At 46.8% G+C, this 19,125-nt stretch overlaps 1 protein-coding gene and 1 non-coding gene across 2 annotated transcripts in view; both read left to right on the forward strand.

Moving 5' to 3' along the window:
• The first annotated feature begins 6,272 nt into the window (after nt 1-6,272).
• The window catches only part of LOC124552322, a 220,062-nt gene continuing 207,209 nt past the window's right edge, over nt 6,273-19,125 (forward strand). Inside the window, exons 1-3 of the mRNA XM_047126594.1 lie at nt 6,273-6,296; nt 7,560-7,723; nt 10,847-10,931. Coding sequence (XP_046982550.1) covers nt 6,273-6,296; nt 7,560-7,723; nt 10,847-10,931 — 273 coding nt within the window. The remainder of the gene's footprint in view (nt 6,297-7,559; nt 7,724-10,846; nt 10,932-19,125) is intronic.
• Nucleotides 15,734-15,808, forward strand: Trnat-ugu. The gene has a single exon. It is a non-coding gene; the product is annotated as a tRNA-Thr (tRNA).

Below are 19,125 nucleotides of genomic sequence, written 5' to 3' on the forward strand. Positions count from 1 at the left end.
GTGGGCGAGCAGTCGCAGAGCTCGAAGCCGGCCAAAACGTCACTACCGCGGCCACAGTAATGAGTGTGTCCAAAGTGTCATGTCGCAGTTTAAAAAGGCCCGCTGGAGGTGGAAATGCTGTTGTTTATTGGACAACAGTGCGGCACTGTATCGAACACCTTCCGGAGGTGAAGCACCGCGGCGGCAGCCTGGACACGGGGGTATCTCCCGCCTTCTGGATCTCAGCGAACTGCGTCCTCGCTCGTAGCCGGTAGATCTGCGCAGTGCCGGCGCCACAGATCCAACTCTCCGCTCGATCGGCGCTGTTTTTCCAGCGGCGACCGGCTTTACCCCGCCTGCGGTACCGGCGTCCTTTTTCGTGCGGCTGGAAGTGGTTGCCGGCTGGCTGGAGTCTGGAGCGCGCGGTACTGTTAGCCGTCCAGTCCCAGCAACGGGAAGCGAAGCCTCTCCAGAGGTCGCCAGCCGCACACGTCAACAGCGTGCGTCTCTAGGCTTCACATTCATTTTGAAAGCAGCGAGCAAAGCTGTGCACTGTGATTTCCGCTTCTTCTCGATATGTATCGTGCTCATATCCCAGTTTAACAAATTGATTGAACACTTGTCTACAGCTGGTGAGCACGTTCTGTTTATTTCTTTACTACACTACTAGCCATTAAAATTGCTACACCACGAAGATGAGGTGCTACAGACGCGAAATTTAACAGACAGGAAGGAGATGCTGTGATATGCAAATGATTAGCCTTTCAGAGCATTCATAGAAGTTTGGCGCCGGTGGCGACACCTACAACGTGCTGACATGAGGGAAGTTTCCAACCAATTTCTCATACACAAACAGCAGTTTGAAACGTCCCCTTAGAAAAATTATAGATGACTGTGCTTAAACTGACACACAATATTTTTGGCGCAACGCAATCTGACTTTCAGTAATCCCTACAAAAGAATGGCCCTGACTAACATTAACCTATACGTTTCACAAATCACTTAAATCACAAAAATCTTCGTTACTCGAACTACTGCAAAATAGCGAGCGCCACTACTGCCAGCTAAATAAAAGATTCAAACTACGGAAGGCACTAACTACTGATAGGCATAGTTAGCAAATGAAAGATTTTAATAGAGAACCAAAAATGTATTTACCTTAACAGTCATAATATACACTCCTGGAAATTGAAATAAGAACACCGTGAATTCATTGTCCCAGGAAGGGGAAACTTTATTGACACATTCCTGGGGTCAGATACATCACATGATCACACTGACAGAACCACAGGCACATAGACACAGGCAACAGAGCATGCACAATGTCGACACTAGTACAGTGTATATCCACCTTTTGCAGCAATGCAGGCTGCTATTCTCCCATGGAGACGATCGTAGAGATGCTGGATGTAGTCCTGTGGAACGGCTTGCCATGCCATTTCCACCTGGCGCCTCAGTTGGACCAGCGTTCGTGCTGGACGTGCAGACCGCGTGAGACGACGCTTCATCCAGTCCCAAACATGCTCAATGGGGGACAGATCCGGAGATCTTGCTGGCCAGGGTAGTTGACTTACACCTTCTAGAGCACGTTGGGTGGCACGGGATACATGCGGACGTGCATTGTCCTGTTGGAACAGTAAGTTCACTTGCCGGTCTAGGAATGGTAGAACGATGGGTTCGATGACGGTTTGGATGTACCGTGCACTATTCAGTGTCCCCTCGACGATCACCAGTGGTGTACGGCCAGTGTAGGAGACCGCTCCCCACACCATGATGCCGGGTGTTGGCCCTGTGTGCCTCGGTCGTATGCAGTCCTGATTGTGGCGCTCACCTGCACGGCGCCAAACACGCATACGACCATCATTGGCACCAAGGCAGAAGCGACTCTCATCGCTGAAGACGACACGTCTCCATTCGTCCCTCCATTCACGCCTGTCGCGACACCACTGGAGGCGGGCTGCACGATGTTGGGGCGTGAGCGGAAGACGGCCTAACGGTGTGCGGGACCGTAGCCCAGCTTCATGGAGACGGTTGCGAATGGTCCTCGCCGATACCCCAGGAGCAACAGTGTCCCTAATTTGCTGGGAAGTGGCGGTGCGGTCCCCTACGGCACTGCGTAGGATCCTACGGTCTTGGCGTGCATCCGTGCGTCGCTGCGGTCCGGTCCCAGGTCGACGGGCACGTGCACCTTCCGCCGACCACTGGCGACAACATCGATGTACTGTGGAGACCTCACGCCCCACGTGTTGAGCAATTCGGCGGTACGTCCACCCGGCCTCCCGCATGCCCACTATACGCCCTCGCTCAAAGTCCGTCAACTGCACATACGGTTCACGTCCACGCTGTCGCGGCATGCTACCAGTGTTAAAGACTGCGATGGAGCTCCGTATGCCACGGCAAACTGGCTGACACTGACGGCGGCGGTGCACAAATGCTGCGCAGCTAGCGCCATTCGACGGCCAACACCGTGGTTCCTGGTGTGTCCGCTGTGCCGTGCGTGTGATCATTGCTTGTACAGCCCTCTCGCAGTGTCCGGAGCAAGTATGGTGGGTCTGACACACCGGTATCAATGTGTTCTTTTTTCCATTTCCAGGAGTGTATATAGCAGTTCATGACATCCATTCTTACAAATCTACTGTTTCTGATGGACACACCTCTAGATTATCCATTCTCAAAAATCCGCCATCTCACTTCCCCACATCCACCACTGCTGGCGGCTCACCTCCAACTGCGCAACGCTACGCGCTGGTAACATCCAGCTGCCCAACACTACAATAGCATACAACAATGGAAACTAGCCACAGACTGCACATAGCACAGCCAGTGAATTTCATACAGAGCGCTACGTGGCGTTACCAATAAGAAAACCTGAACAGCCTACTTACAAGTTGACCGGCGTTGCCTGGTGAAACGTTGTTGTGATGCCTCGTGTAAGGAGGAGAAATGCGTGCCACCACGTTACCGACTTTGATGAAGGTCGGATTGTAGCCTACCGCGATTCCGGTTTATCGTATCGCGGCATTGCTGCTCGCGTTGGTTGAGATCCAATGACTGTTAGCAGAATATGGATTTCGTGGGTTCAGGAGGGTATTACGGAACGCCGTGCTGGATCCCAACGGCCTCGTATTACTAGCAGTCGAGATGACGGGCATCTTATCCTCATGGATCGTGCAGCCACGTCTCGATCCCTGAGTCAACAGATGGGGACGTTTGCAAGACAACAACCATCTGCAGGAACAGTTCGACGACGTTTGCAGCAGCATGGACTATCAGCTCGGAGACCATGGCTGCGGTTACTGTTGACGCTGCATCACAGACAGGAGCGCCTGCAATGGTGTACACGACGACGAACCTGGGTGCACTAATGGCAAAACATCATTTGTTCGGATGAATGCAGGTTCTTTTTACAGCATCATGATGGTCGCATCCGTGGTTGGGGACATCGCGGTGAACGCACATTGGAAGCGTGTATTCGTCATCGAGATACTGGTGTATCACCCGGCGCGATGGTATGGGGTGCCATTGGTTACACGTCTCGATCACCTCTTGTTCGCACTGACGGCACTTTGAGCAGTGGACGTTACATTTCAGATGTGTTACGACCCGTGGCTCTACCCTTCATTCGATCCCTGCGAAACCCTACATTTCATCAGGATAATGCTCGACCGCATGTTGCAGGTCCTGTACGGGCCTTTCTGGATACAGAAAATGTTTGACTGCTGCCCTGGCCAGCGCATTCTCCAGATCTCTTACCAATTGAAAACGTCTGGTCAGTGGTGGCCGAGCAACTGGCTCGTCACAATACGCCACTCTTGATGAACTGTGGTATCGTGTTGGAGCTGCATAGGCAGCTGTACCTGTACACGCCATCCAAGCTCTGTTTGACTCAATGCCCAGGGCGTATCAAGGCCGTTATTACGGCCAGGGGTGGTTGTTCTGGGTACTGATTGCTCAGGATCTATGCACGCAAATTGCGTGAAAATGTAATAACATGTCAGTTCTAGTATAATATATTTGTCCAATGAATACGCGTTTATCATCTGCATGTCTTCTTGGTGTAGCCAATTTTAATGGCCAGTAGTGTACTTTGCGGCTGTGTTAATGTTGCACAGACGTTATATACTCTACTAAAAATAATAATATAAAATCTAAACGAAGACGCACCACGAAGGAATTATTCGATTGGGTGAAAATCGGTATGTTTGGTGTACATGTACAGACAAGCAAATGATTACAACTTCTGAGCCGGCCGCTGGGGCCGAGCGATTCTAGGCGCTTTCGTCCGGAACTGCCGGCCTGTGTGGCCCTCCGGTTCTAGGTGATTCAGTCTGGAACCGCGTGACCGCTACGGTCGCAGGTTCGAATCCTGCCTCGGGCATGGATGTGTGTCATGTCCTTAGGTTAGTTAGGTTCTAAGTTCTAGGGGACAGATGACCACAGATGTTAAGTCCCGTAGTTCTCAGAGCCATTTGAACCATTTTTGATACTACCGACCTTCAAAGTAATCATCTGCATTGTGTATAACCCGTTGCCAGCGATGTTGAAGTCATAGGATACTCTTAGCAGTGCCAGTTGTGCTGACAGTTCGAGCGGCGAGGTCTATTGCCCGACGAATTTGTAGCAGTTCTGAAGCGAATGCCGTGAAGTGTTTCCTTCAGTTTAGAAAACGAGTTGAATTTCCGAGGCCGTAAGTCAGGGGAGTGCAGTAGGTGGTATAGCACTTAGTAGCCCCATGAGTCAAACAAATCAGTAATAGCTTGCACTCTGTGTGCTTAAGCATTGTCCAGCAAAATGATGGTCAGGTCCTGCAGAAAGTGTCATCATTTCTGTGTGTAAGCTGGTCGTAGGTTGTGCTCCAAAAATGAACATGCATGACCATACAGGCTCCGCGAGCGAAGCAGCGATCGCTAAGCTAATACGTAATATATCTGGAGCAGGTACCTGATAGGAACACATGGTGTTAGGCAGATTAAAATCTGTTAAATCCGAAGTGGTAGGGTGGACTTTCACAATTACATAAGAGAAGAAACCGTTCGCAAACACACGTTGAACCGAACATTGAACTAATTCTACTGAATTGTCCGTGCAGCGGAGGATATGGCTGTTCGGTTAAGATTGTATAAGATTGTTGTGAATTCCTGGATTGGACTAACAGGTCGTCGAGTTGGGCGCTACACTGCAAGTCTGTCAGCTCAAGTCGGAGGTAATGAGGAGCTGCGTCGGCAACGACAAGCGAGGACGGTGTGGCAAATAAATCTAAGTCAGCCTTCTACGTGCAAAGTCTTCGAGAACTCGTGATGATATCTTCCAATTACTGAAACGAAGATAGTCATGTCTGGTCGAGAAATGATTGCCTTGAGCTAGAGATATGTTCCATGTCATGAACTGACTTTTCCATAGGATTAATTTTTGTTTTATACCATCAATCTTGTCCACTATATGTGTTACCACACCATTCTGCCCTCGAATTAAAGGGCTAGATGAAATCAAATAATTGGTGATGTCGACCGTAAAAAAGTTTGTCACTGCTCTATTTCTCCTTAACTTAGTTTTTCCCTCTACTCACATCGTTTTTGTGGCTGCTGTTGTAACGATTTTCCAGTGAATGTTTTTCCAGTTCATAATAGTGCCATCCATGGTGTATTAAGCACTTTGCATGGCGTTCAAAAAGCAATTCCTATTCAGCATTAAATGATGGGACTGCTTCAAGTTTTTTTTTTTTTTTTTTTTTTTTTTTTTTTTTTTTTTTTTTTTAATGGTGTGTAGACGCAGTCAGAAAGTAAATCTAATTTAGCAATGTCGGCCAACTGTCAAAGCCACCTGCTTCCCTGTAGCGGCCTCCTGCCGCAACCTCGCTTGGCGCTCAGAGCGCTAGGAAGGAGCGCTGGTTAGCTAGACCTGTAACCAACTCACTTTTCTTAAAATATATAGAATTCTATCAATAACTTTCTTCAGTTTGGTGCGAAAATTGGTTCTTGAAATAATGTTAACATTTCCGTCGTCTTACAAGAATTTATTAAATAGGTATAAGAAATGTTCTCGAATGTAGTTTTAGACACGAGCTGTCAACATATATACTAGGTGGTGAAGGTTTTCCCCCACCAAACGCTGACTGGAAATATCTTGCACGATGAGGGGCCCCATAGTCTGCAGGTTGACAGAAACTGTTCCGTCAGTGGCGGTGCGTCTATTTGGTAAAACATCCACACCTTCACCTCCGTACGACTCATCGCCTGCCCCGGGTGGGTCCTGAACCCGTCCTAGAGAGAGGAGGCGTGTTTCAGCCCGAATCAATGGAGCGCTCTGTTAGTTCAGAGGTAGGTCTCCGTGCCGGCGCTGACGTACGGCGGGGTAGGAGGTCCACAAAACCTCAGGTGTCGGTGGGGATGTTTTGCGCTTTTCGAAAGAATGGAGATTAAAAATGATTCAAATGGCTCTGAGCACTATGGGACTTAACATCTGAGGTCATCAGTCCCCTAGAACTAAGAACTACTTAAACCTAACTAACCTAAAGACATCACACACATCCATGCCCGAGGCAGGATTCGAACCTGCGACCGTAGCGGTCGCGCGGTTCGAGACTGTAGCGCCTAGAACCGCTCGGCCACTCCGGCATATGTGATCGTTCCAATTTAGGCTGCTCGTAATTGTAATCCCTAAGTATTTAACTGAATCTACATTATTTATATTTGTGTGATTTACCTTGTAACCGAAATTTATCAGAAGCGTTTTATTACTCATGTGGATGGCTTCACACTTTTCGTTATTTGATATCAACTGCCACTTTTTGCAACATTGATATATCGTGTCCAAATCATTATGCAATTGGTTTTAATCATCTGATGAACAACACTTTAAATGACAGCATCCGCAAACACCAGCGACATTTACAGAGATCAGGAACAGTACAGTGCCTATGAAACTTCCTTGCGAAACGCCAAATATCGTATTTGTTTTACTGGATGGTTTTCTGTCGATAACTACGTAATCTGACCTTTACCATGGGATATCACGAATTCAGACTCACGAATGAGAAGATACTCCATAGGCATGCAATTTGATTAGACGTCGCTTAATAGGAACGGTGTCAGAAGTCTTCCGGCAATCTAGAAATATGGAATAAATTTCAGATCACCGTCGATAGCACTCACTACTTCGTGCGAATAAAGAGCTAGTTGTGTTTCACACGGACTATATTTTCTAAGCCCTTGCTGGCTATTTGTGAATAAATCGTTTTCTCCGAGGTAATTCATAATGTTCGAATACAGTATAGTCCCAAAATTCTGTGACATGATTAAGTATAGATACTTTAGGAGGAGTCATGTGAGTAATACCGCAGAACGATTTGAGTACTAGTAATTTGAATAGGTATCCATACGTTGACGATATTGGAATATCTCTAGCACTGACGTGCGCTTTTTGGGACGTCGAACCACACTCGACTTTTCGCGTCCGATCTAGTGCACACCTTGTTGTGGGTATTAAGGCCGCATTGATTTGATGCACCAGTCTAAAGTACAGAGGAAACCTGTGAGAGCGTGCACTGTTCTGGGGTGGTGACTGGATCTCTGTGCTGGCAGGCAGTCGGTGAGAGCGAGATTAGCCGCGGAAAGGAACGCGCGGCCTTGGGCTTCCAGCTCCAGTGGGCAAAGCGGAACGGCGTCCAGGCGCGGCCTCACGTGGCCGGCAACGAGGATTCCAGCCTCCAGGCTCCAGGCGACGCCGCCTACACGGCTCTGCCGCTGTAGCGGACACACTCGTGGCCACTTTGACGAAAAGTAACACTTCGCTTGGGGACGGCAAGTGACTGACTCATTAATTCCGCAGCCAAAGCGTACCACGTTTTATGTTTCGTGAAGTGAAAAAAAAAACCCTCTTCCTCATTAATAGAAAGTTGTCATACGAAGTCCTTTCAAAAGATTCCGGAACTTTGTCCACAAACTTTTTGTACACTTACCTTTTATTTGTTGTGCATGGTCTTCTTAGAAATATTCTCCTCCACTATTGATACACTGGTCGCAACCCGTTTCCACTTCCGGAAGCAGTGTTGGTACGCCTGTAGCTGCATCGCGCGAAGCACTGCCTACAAATTTTCTTTCATCTCGCCTGTCGTTGCAAATCTTCGTCCATTAAACGGGGTTTTCCAACTCGGAAATTAAAAAAAAAAAAACATCACAGGGACCAGAAGGAAGAGACAGCGCAGTGATTTCGTTTCTTGTGCAATAGTCACGCACGAACAGGGCCGTTCCCTTCTGACATCTTCTCGCAGGCGTGGCAACACGTCCCAATAGTACTATCGATTAACAGTTTATCCCTGTGGCACGAATTCATGATGAGCTAATCCTTGAATGTCAAAGAAAGCCGGCCGCTGTGGCCGAGCGGTTCTAGGCGCTTCAGTCCGGAACCGAGCTGCTGCTACGGCCGCAGGTTCGAATCCTGTCTCGGGCATGGATGTGTGTGATGTCCTTAGATTAGTTAGGTTTAAATAGTTCTAAGTCTAATGGACTGATGACCTCAGATGTTAAGTGTCAGTGCTTAGAGCCATTTGAACCTTTTCAAAGTCAAAGAAACCTATCAGCATGGCTTTGAAATTTGACCTCTTCTGACGAGCTTAGCTTGGTGTTGGAGAACCTTTCCCGACGCATTTTGAAGACTGAACCTTGATCTCAACATCATTACCGTAGATCCATGTCTCATCACCATTTATGATTCTCTTAAGGGACATCTCGTTCTCATTTGGGCGATCCAGAAGCGCTTCACAGGTTTCGAGACGAAGGTCTTTGAGGTCTTGACTCATGAACCGTGGGACGAACTTGGTACCAAACGATGCATTCCAGGATGCTGTGTCAGCATTTCAAAGCACGATCCAACTGAAATGTTACAATCTTCTGCAGTCTCTCGGACAGTCAGTCTTTTATTGGAACGCACAATTTCGTGGACATGAGCGTCGTCGGTAGACATCGAAGGGAGTCCTGAACTAGGATCATCCTTAACTTCCGTCCGGCCACTGTTAAACCGTGTGAACCATTCGTAACATCGGGTACGGCTTAAGAACTCATCAACGTTGGCTTCCTGCATCATTTGGTGTGTTGGACACGCTTCGGTACGATATCCCTCAGGAGAACATGCAACAAATAACAGTCAGTGCCTAGCCGAATAAGGGCCAGAGGTGGAACAAGCCGTTATTGTCGTGCTTAATTTTTTAAGCTCTTTCTCTTCAATAAATCATTTATTTTTTTCTGTTTGTCTGTACATGTTCATCACATTTGTCGATTTCCGTCCCGTTTGGATAATTCCATCGTGGTCCGTCGTTTTTGTTTTGCTTAGTAATTAATTACTTTATTTTTGCCTTAGAGTGTAACTGTGAACTAGTGTACTGGCTCCCAGTTCTACTCTGGTATAGTCATCCTGTCCCTGACTACATCTACATCTACATCCATACTCCGCAAGCCACCTGACGGTGTGTGGCGGAGGCCACCTTGAGTACCTCTATCGGTTCTCCCTTCTATTCCAGTCTCGTATTGTTCGTGCAAAGAAGGATTGTCGGTATGCTTCTGTGTGGGCTCTAGTCTCTCTGATTTTATCCTCATGGTCTCTTCGTGAAATATACGTAGGAGGGAGCAATATACTGCTTGACTCTTCGGTGAAGGTATGTTCTCGAAACTTTGACAAAAGCCCGTACCGAGCTACTGAGAGTCTCTCCTGTAGGGTCTTCCACTGGAGTTTATCTATCATCACCGTAACGCTTTCGCGATTACTAAATGATCCTGTAACGAAGCGCGCTGCTCTCCGTTGGATCTTCTCTATGTCTTCTATCAACCCTGTCTGGTACGGATCCCACACTACTGAGCAGTATTCAAGCAGTGGGCGAACAAGCGTACTGTAACCTAGTTCCTTTGTTTTCGGATTGCATTTCCTTAGGATTCTTCCAATGAATCTCAGTCTGGCATCTGATTTACCAACGATCAACTTTATATGATCATTCCATTTTAAATCACTCCTAATGCCTACTCCCAGATAATTTATGGAATTGAACTGCTTCCAGTTGCTGACCTCCTATATTGTAGCTAAATGATAAGGGATCTATCTTTCTATGTATTCGCAGCACATTACACTTGTCTACACTGAGATTTAATTGCCATTCCCTGCACCATTCGTCAATTCGCTGCAGATCCTCCTGCATTTCAGTACAATTTTCCATTGTTACAACCTCTCGATAAACCACAGCATCATCCGCAAAAAGCCTCAGTGAACTTCCGATGTTATCCACAAGGTCATTTATGTATATTGTGAATAGCAACGGTCCTACGACAGTCCCCTGCGGCACACCTGAAATAAGTCTTACTTCGGAAGACTTCTCTCCATTGAGAATGACATGCTGCGTTCTGTTATCTAGGAACTCTTCAATCCAATCACGCAATTGGTCTGATAGTCCATATGCTCTTACTTTGTTCATTAAACGACTGTGAGGAAGTGTATCGAACGACTACAGACTCAAGGGACGAGTTTGCCGTTTAATGGGCAGCGGCACAGACTGGCGAATCGAGTCTCTGAACGTACGAAGACGTGTAGTTCGCAGCTGACGTCATAGGATCCGCAGGCGACGTTACGAAGTGTATACGGAGCTCGTTTCCGATCTCCAATTACGGCACGCAGGCGGCTGGCGTATTGAATGACGCCCGGCTGCCTCGTGCCCACTTGCTGCTAGTTGCTCCCTGTAGCGCGGTGTGCCAGAGGTGACGTACCTGCTGTCGTGTTCCTGAGGCACTCCTACTGCAATAGCAGGACGCGCCGTTTGCGACAGCGGCGGACAATGGGGAGTCGGCGTGTCGCGTGGGTCGCCGCATTGTTCTGCGCGTCCTTCCAGATTGTTGCGCGGGCGACGGCCGCTGGGCGGGGTGCATCCGCCGCCGCTCAGCCTGCTCTACTCGGAGGTGGGCGCTTCTGCCAAGGTTATCTAAACTGCCCAACTTTTAGTTGAAAACGTCTATACGCTCGTTACACTGGTGGTCGGCCGAACTTCCTTGTGTGACTGGCCGAGCGGTTCTAGGCACTTGAGTCCGGACCCGCGCTGCTGGTACGTTCGTAGGTTCGAATCCTGCCTCGGGCATGAATGTGTGTGATGTCATTAGGTTAGTTAGCTTTAAGTAGTTCTACGTTCTAGGGGACTGATGACCTCAGATGTTAAGTCCCATAGTGCGTACAAGGGAACCTGCCCATCGCACCCCCCTCAGATTTAGGCATAAGTTGGCACAGTGGATAGGCCTTGAAAAACTGAACACAGATCAATCGAGAAAACAGGAAGAAGTTATGTGGAAGTATAAAAAAATAAGCAAAATATAAAAGCTGAGTAGTCCACGCGCAAGACATGCAACATCAAGGAGAGTGTGAGCACAGCAGCGCCGTGGTCCCGTGGTTAGCGTGAGCAGCTGCGGAACGAGAGGTCCTTGGTTCAAGTCTTTCCTCGAGTGAAAAGTTTTCTTTCTTTATTTTCGCAACGTTATGATCTGACCGTTCGTACATTGACGTCTCTGTTCACTGTAATAAGTTTAGTGTCTGTGTTTTGCGACCGCACCGCAAAACCGTGCGATTGGTAGACGAAAGGACGTGCCTCTCCAATGGGAACTGAAAACATTTGATTGCAACGTCATAGGTCAACCGATTCCTCCACAGGAAAACACGTCTGTTATATTCTATACGACACTGGTGACGGCATGTGCGTCACACGACAGGAATATGTTGTCGACCCACCTAACTTGTACACTTGGCGAATGGGTAAAATTTTTCTACCTTGCCCGATTTAGGTTTTCTTGTGGACGTAATAATCACTCCCAGAAAAGTGATGAAAACATAAGAGTTTGTCACATAAACTGCAACAAATGAATGCAACAGTTTCACAGTCGCACAGTTTCCCTGTGCTCTGTCAAAACACATATTTTTAACATTTTCAAATTTTTCCCTGTGTAGACCGTCAAATCCTGCATATGTCCAAGCAAATTTGAACATGTCCTGGAATTTTAGAGAGCGAAGTTGATTATGTGTGAGTGCTTGAACTTTGATAATTGTCTGAAAATAAAAAATTAAACTTGAACCAAGAACCTTTCGTTCCGCAGCTGCTCACGCTAACCACGGGACCACGGCGCTCCTGAGCTCATGCTGTCCTTGATGTTGCCTATCTTACACATGGACTACTCAGTTTGTATATTTAGCTTATTTTTTTCATAGTTCCACACAACTTCTTCCTGTTTTCTCGATTGATCTGTGTTCAGTTTTTCAAGACCTATCCACTGTGCCAACTTATATCTAAATCTGAGGGGGGTGCGATGAGGAGGTTCCCTTGTTAGAGCCATTTGAACCTTTTGTGACAAAATACCTCCAAATTTCAATCAGTAATACCTACGAGACTAATAATGGGCAAATTTTTTGAACCCACACACGATAGATCAAGTCTGTACCTGTCTCTCGAAGCATCAAATGTTAATCATTTTTCTGATATAATAAGAGAGGTCATTTAAGAGTCGTGTCCTTGCTATTGTTAAGGACTTCAGAAGCCCTTGACACGATTACAAAAAAGGATATAATTCAAAACTCAATCGACCAAAGAGTGCGAATGGGTTTAGTCAGAATAATAGAAGATATATTTACACGTAATTAAACAATATCAAACGAGGATTGACAGATGAAATTATAACAGATCCTGCCTGATGTGTGGCTAGGGCTTCCCGTCGGGTAGACCGTTCGCCGGGTGAAAGTCTTTCGATTTGACGCCACTTCGGCGACTTGCGTGTCGATGGAGATGAAATGTCGATGATAAGGACAACACCCAGTCCCTGAGCGGAGAAAATCTCCGACCCAACCGGGAATCGAACCCGGGCCCTTAGGATTGACATTCTGTCGTGCTGACCACTTTTTTAGTTGATCGTTGTGTTTGGTCGTTGCGGACGTCACATGACTTCCGTTCAAGTTCGTTGTTGATTCTTTCACTCAGTTTCTTATTGCAGAGGCCAACCAGCTCTCTGACCGAACACGCTGAGCTACCGTGCCGGCAGCACTCAGCTATCTGGGACGGACATTATAATAGATAAAGGAATTAGACAAGGAGATTTATTAAGCATACTCCTGTTCAATAACGGGCCACGTCATTGATGCCGCAAGAGAGCAACCAGGATTCAAAATGGGAAATACAGTCGCAAATATGCTGACGGACATTATAATAGATAAAGGAATTAGACAAGGAGATTTATTAAGCATACTCCTGTTCAATAACGGGCCACGTCATTGATGCCGCAAGAGAGCAACCAGGATTCAAAATGGGAAATACAGTCGCAAATATGCTGACGGACATTATAATAGATAAAGGAATTAGACAAGGAGATTTATTAAGCATACTCCTGTTCAATAACGGGCCACGTCATTGATGCCGCAAGAGAGCAACCAGGATTCAAAATGGGAAATACAGTCGCAAATATGCTGATGAGGCTGCACTGATAGCAACAATAAGGATAATTTACAAAGGTCACTTCACCAATTCAGTAAAATAGCTAAGCAATATTAAATGTAAATCTCGTCCAAAAAAATCACTTATTGTAATAACAAAAATATCTGACAGATGTAAATTAGAAGTGGACAGTATGTCGACTGATGAGCCTTAATTATCTATGCACTGTTATCACCGGCTATGAATCCTTAACCATAGAAATGGAAAGCCAAGTGAAAAAGGCAATACGGGTAGCCGGATTCCTGCAAAGCACTGTACTGAGAAACAAATTTATGAGACCCTTAAAGTCAGTACCGCCATTAGACTTGCTTATTTGCAGTGTTACATTTACACTTACACCATCACGATTTCGGCTTCAAAGTGCCATTTTCAAGTGTTTAAGTGTTTTAAGTCTTATGTAGTGCCTAAGATGACATACTTTCTTATTTAAATTACACTATTAGACACATAGTGTATTTTAAATACGAGAGTATGACATCTTAGGCACTGTATAACACTTAAAACACTTGATAATGGCACTTTGAAGCCGAAACCGTGATAGTGTAAATGTAACACTCCAAATAAACAACAGTCTAATGGTGGTACTGACTTTAAAGAAATATATTATGACTGTGGCCCCGCATTATGAAAAAATTATTAAATTTATGAGAACTGAGGGGAAAATAAAAATATATACAACAATGATTCGTCAGGGTATGATACATGGGCCAGAAACTAGTGAGTGAACGAAAAAGATGAAACAAAGAATAATGACAGTGGAGATGAAAGTACAAAAACAGATCCAAGAAGTAACCATGTAGGACAAGAAAACAAATGTATAGACGGGTAGACAGTGCGTAATATAAATTATAAAGGAATGGATCGAGAAAAGGAAAAGAAACTGGAAGAACCATGCGGAAAAGAGAAACGGACCCTATAAGACTGGAAAAAATTTGTAAACACGGACGACCGCAAGCGAAGCAACTGCCCAGACGACCGGGCAAGAGTGGGGCGTCAGTTGATCCAGTACGTCCACCGAACGAGGCAGGCAAACAGGGTGGAACATTTTCCACGATGTCACACAACATTCCACATTTTTTCAACCTAAATTAGCCGAGAAAAGAATGTGTTGCTTATTAAACGACCCTGAAATTTCCTTAGGGCATGGAGAAATCGTAATGCGTTCTTGCAAATGGTAGCTATTTTCTGAGTCCTGTAGGGGGAGGGGAGAAACGTTGCGACACCGTGGAAGAGAGTGAGGCAACTCTTTGGGAGACGCAGTAGCAGGTCCTCTGCCTATAACATCGTGTGTAGATGATGATGAAAGTTCTGTCTCCCTCCCCGTACGTCAGTTTCCGGTGAGAAAGACGAAGTTTTTCACCCTCGGGACTCGCCTGCGACTCTAACGACGTCCCACGGCCGCCGTCTCGTCAGTCTGCTCTCCAGCCGTTGCGTGTTCGCACAGTTCGTCAATTAGCAGGCAGAGGCCGCGCTGGCGAAAGTGCAGTTGCGTCCTCGCGGGGCGCCACCGAGAAATTAATCTCCCCGCCGAGGAGGAAAGCCGCCGCCATGCGATGAACTAACGGTCTGGGAGAAGGGTCCCGTTCCCACGCTGCACAACTGGCGCGAACCCGAAAGCACCCGAACCAACATCCGTAAATGTCACAAGAGTCTAATAGTGCGACGCAAGGGCGTACCCACTGAGAAGCGGGGCGTGGTAGGGGTCCCACTCCATACGACCCTCACGTACTCTATGAAAATAGAACTCGCTACCTGCACTGTAAACAGAAGGCATGTGTATCAGTTTGAACATGTAAAGGACACTTGACTAGCAACAAGTGTCTGTACAACTATTTACTAATCTCAAAATTATTTCATCATTTCATGAAATCTGAGTACGTCCTTACGCTCTTGCCGTGGGCAACTCTGTAGCCACCAGATCACGCGATACCAAGTTCCACAAGTTTGTGCGGGAGGTCTACTGTTGTGTATTTGGAGATGGTATATATGAAGATGGTATCTGTTCTTTCGGACATGTCCGTAAGAACAGATACCATCACCATATATAGTTCAGACTAACCGGCCATGACCTCCTTCTTCTGTGCGGATGCGCACGCATTGCCCGAACTCTTACGGGACTCGGTCAGACTGTCTGCCACGAGTAATGAGTGTAGTGGGCAGGGGCACTACGAATGTAGTGTGTGGACATTAAGTTGAAAATGTGGTCTCACGGGGAGCGTGCAAGGGATAAATCCCTGCAGACGCACTGTCCTCTGTGCCTTCGGTGGCTCAGATGGATAGAGCGTCTACCATGTGAGCAGGAGATCCCGGGTTCGAGTCCCGGTCGGGGCACACATTTTCAACTGTCTCCGTTGATGTATGTCAGCGCCTGTCGACGGTGTAGGGTCTTGATTTAATTATCGTTTGCTGTTGTTTCTTGTATATGTAAGAGAAATTAAAAATAGGCACATATATAGAAACAGAGTAAATTGTAAATCATGATAGTGCCGCGCGGGATTAGCCGAGCGGTCTGAGGCGCTGCAGTCATGGACTGTGCGGCTGGTCCCGGCGGAGGTTCGAGTCCTCTCTCGGGAATGGGTGTGTGTCTTTGTTCTTAGGATAATTTAGGTTAAGTAGTGTGTAAACTTAGGGACTGATGACCTTAGCAGTTAAGTCCCATAAGATTTCACACACATTTGAACAGTTTTTAAATCATGATAGTCATTTTTGCCATTTTCTGTCGTTGCTCAGTTGCTTGAAAAAAGAAAATCGGCCATCTGGAGTACTGAGACCGAGATAACGCTTCTCCCAGGCGACACACGCTGACTAGCAACATCGCAAATCGTCACGGTAGATGCTTCATACATAAAAGGAGTGAAATGCAAAGTTGGAACATACCTTCATGAATCCATGTAAATAATGAGTTTAACTTAACTATTGAACTGTTTTAGAATGAGCTCTGTCTTTCCATTTGACGAAAAATACCCTCACATATATACTGTTTGTCTCCTAATAGAGGTGCATTTCCTCTGGTGTTTCGGCAGATATTTGCAGTTTCATTTTTCCGATGTGTAGCTGGGGTCAGCCTAAACAAATTCTGCTCATCACGTGTCTCATGCGACGCACAGTGTCAATGGGAAGCTTGAGTTTGTTTCCCCTTTAGAAACAGAATTACTTTTAAAATCGAATTTTACGCGCACATTAGACAGAACGGCCCAAATTAGTGCAGAGACATATTCATTTTATCGATGTGTACTGACAGGGACAGTAAATCGTGAAAAACAACCAGTACTCCAACAGCGACAAAGCAGCGCTGCTGCAGGGTGGACCAGGGCGGTACTCTCCCTCGTGTTTCACTGTCCCTGTTAGCAGACATCGATAAAATGAATATCCCCTATAATATTTTGGAACCACTCTACGAAATGGGCATGTAAAATTCCGCTTTAAAAGTCGTTTTGTTTGTAACGAGATACAAACCGACGCTTTCCGTTGACACTGTGCATCGCACATGTGATGGGCAATATTTGTTTGGGCAGATTCCATGTACACATAGCAAAAGCGACATTGCATGTATCTCCCGAAGCACCAGAAAAAAACGGGACTGACGACTATTAGGAGTGACGCCCTGTAAATACAACGCGTTCAGCTCTACAACTGTACAGAACAATCCCCACAATAAATGGAATGCCATACATCGAAGAGTGTTAACGAACTGTTACAAATCGGTTACTTCAAGGATAGCTCCGAGCAAGACGCTCTGCAGCGTGCATTCCACTGACCCTAAAACACCACCATTTACGACTTCAGTGGCGTCAAGCGAGAGCCCCTAGGAGGGCAGATGAAGGTCTGTTGTGTTTTTTGATGAAGCTGGTTCTACTCCGTTGCCAGTGATGATCGTCTGTTGGTTAGGAGGAGGCCAATTTAGGGCCAGCAGCCAACCTGTCTGCGTGCTGGACACACTGGACCGTCACCTGTAGTCGTGGTCAGGGGTGCGATTCCGTATAACAGCAGGAGCACTCCAGCAGTCATCCCACGCACTCTGACTGCAAACTTGTACGTCAGTCTGGTGACTCGACGTGTTGTGCTGCCATTCATGAACAGCATTCCAGGGTGTGTTTTCCAACAGGCGTACTGCTGTTGAAACCCAACATACTCTAAAAAGTGTCGACATGTTGCCTTGGCCCGCTCCATCACCAGTTCTGTCTCCAATCGAGCACATATGGGACATCATCGGACGAGCTCGAGCGTCATCCACAACCAGCGACAATCGCCCATGTATTGAACGACCAAGTGCAACAGTCATGGAGGTTCGTCCCATAAACTGACATGCTCGTCTTCATGCTTACGTTACACCACTTGTTAATGTATCAGCGTTTCACATCTGCAATGGGCTCTCTCCTATTTACATTAACTTGTGAACTTGCATCGTTAATCGCGTAAATATGTTACATATACACTACTGGCCATTACAATTGCTACACAACGAAGATGACGTGCTACAGACGTGAAATTTAACCGACAGAGCATTCACACAAGGGTGGCGCCGGTGGCGACACCTACAACATGCTGACATGAGGAAAGTTTCCAACCGATTTCTCATACACAAACAGCACTTGACCGGCGTTGCCTGGTGAAACGTTGTTGTGATGCCTCGTGTAAGGAGCAGAAATGCTTACCATCACGTTTCCGACTTTGATAAAGGTCGGATTGTAGCCTATCGCGATTGCGGTTTATCGTATCGCGACACTGCCGCTCGCGTTGGTCAAGATCCAATGACTGCTAGCAGAATATGCAATCGGTGGGTTCAGGAGGGTAATAGGGAACGCCGTACTGGATCGGAACGGCCTCGTATCACTAGCAGTCGAGATGACAGGCATCTTATCCGCATCGCTGTAACGGATCGTGCAGCCACGTCTCGATCCCTGAGTCAACAAATGGGGACGTTTGCAAGACAACAACCATCTGCATGAACAGCTCGATGGCGTTTGCAGCGGCATGGACCATCAGCTCGGAGACCATGGCATCATGATGTTCGCATCCGTGTTTGGCGACATCGCGGTGAACGCTCATTGGAAGCGTGTATTCGTCATCGCCATACCGGCGTATCACCCGGCGTGATATTATGGGGTGCCATTGGTTACACCTCTTGGTCACCTCTTGTTCCCATTGACGGCACTTTGAACAGTGGACGTTACATTTCAGATGTGTTACGACCCGTGGCTCTACCCTTCATTCGATCCCTGCGATACCCTACATTTCAGCAGGACAACGCACGACCGCATGTTGCAGGTCCTGTACGGGTCTTTCTGGATACAGAAAATGTTCGACTGCTGTACTGGCCAGCACATTCTCCAGATCTCTCACCAATTGAAAACGTCTGGTCAATGGTGGCCGAGCAACTGGCTCGTCACAATACGCCAGTCACTATTCTTGATGAACTGTGTTATCGTGTTGAAGCTGCATGGGCAGATGTACCTGTACACGCCATCCGAGCTCTGTTTGACTCAATGCCCAGGCGTATCAAGGCCGTTATTACGGCCAGAGGTGGTTGTTCTGGGTACTGATTTCTCAGGATCTATGCACCCAAACTGCGTGAAAATGTAATCACATGTCAGTTTTAGTATAATACATTTGTCCACTGAATACCCGTTTATCATCTGCATTTCTTC

This window comes from Schistocerca americana, chromosome 10, assembly GCF_021461395.2.
Source record: "Schistocerca americana isolate TAMUIC-IGC-003095 chromosome 10, iqSchAmer2.1, whole genome shotgun sequence".
NCBI lineage: Eukaryota > Metazoa > Arthropoda > Insecta > Orthoptera > Acrididae > Schistocerca > Schistocerca americana.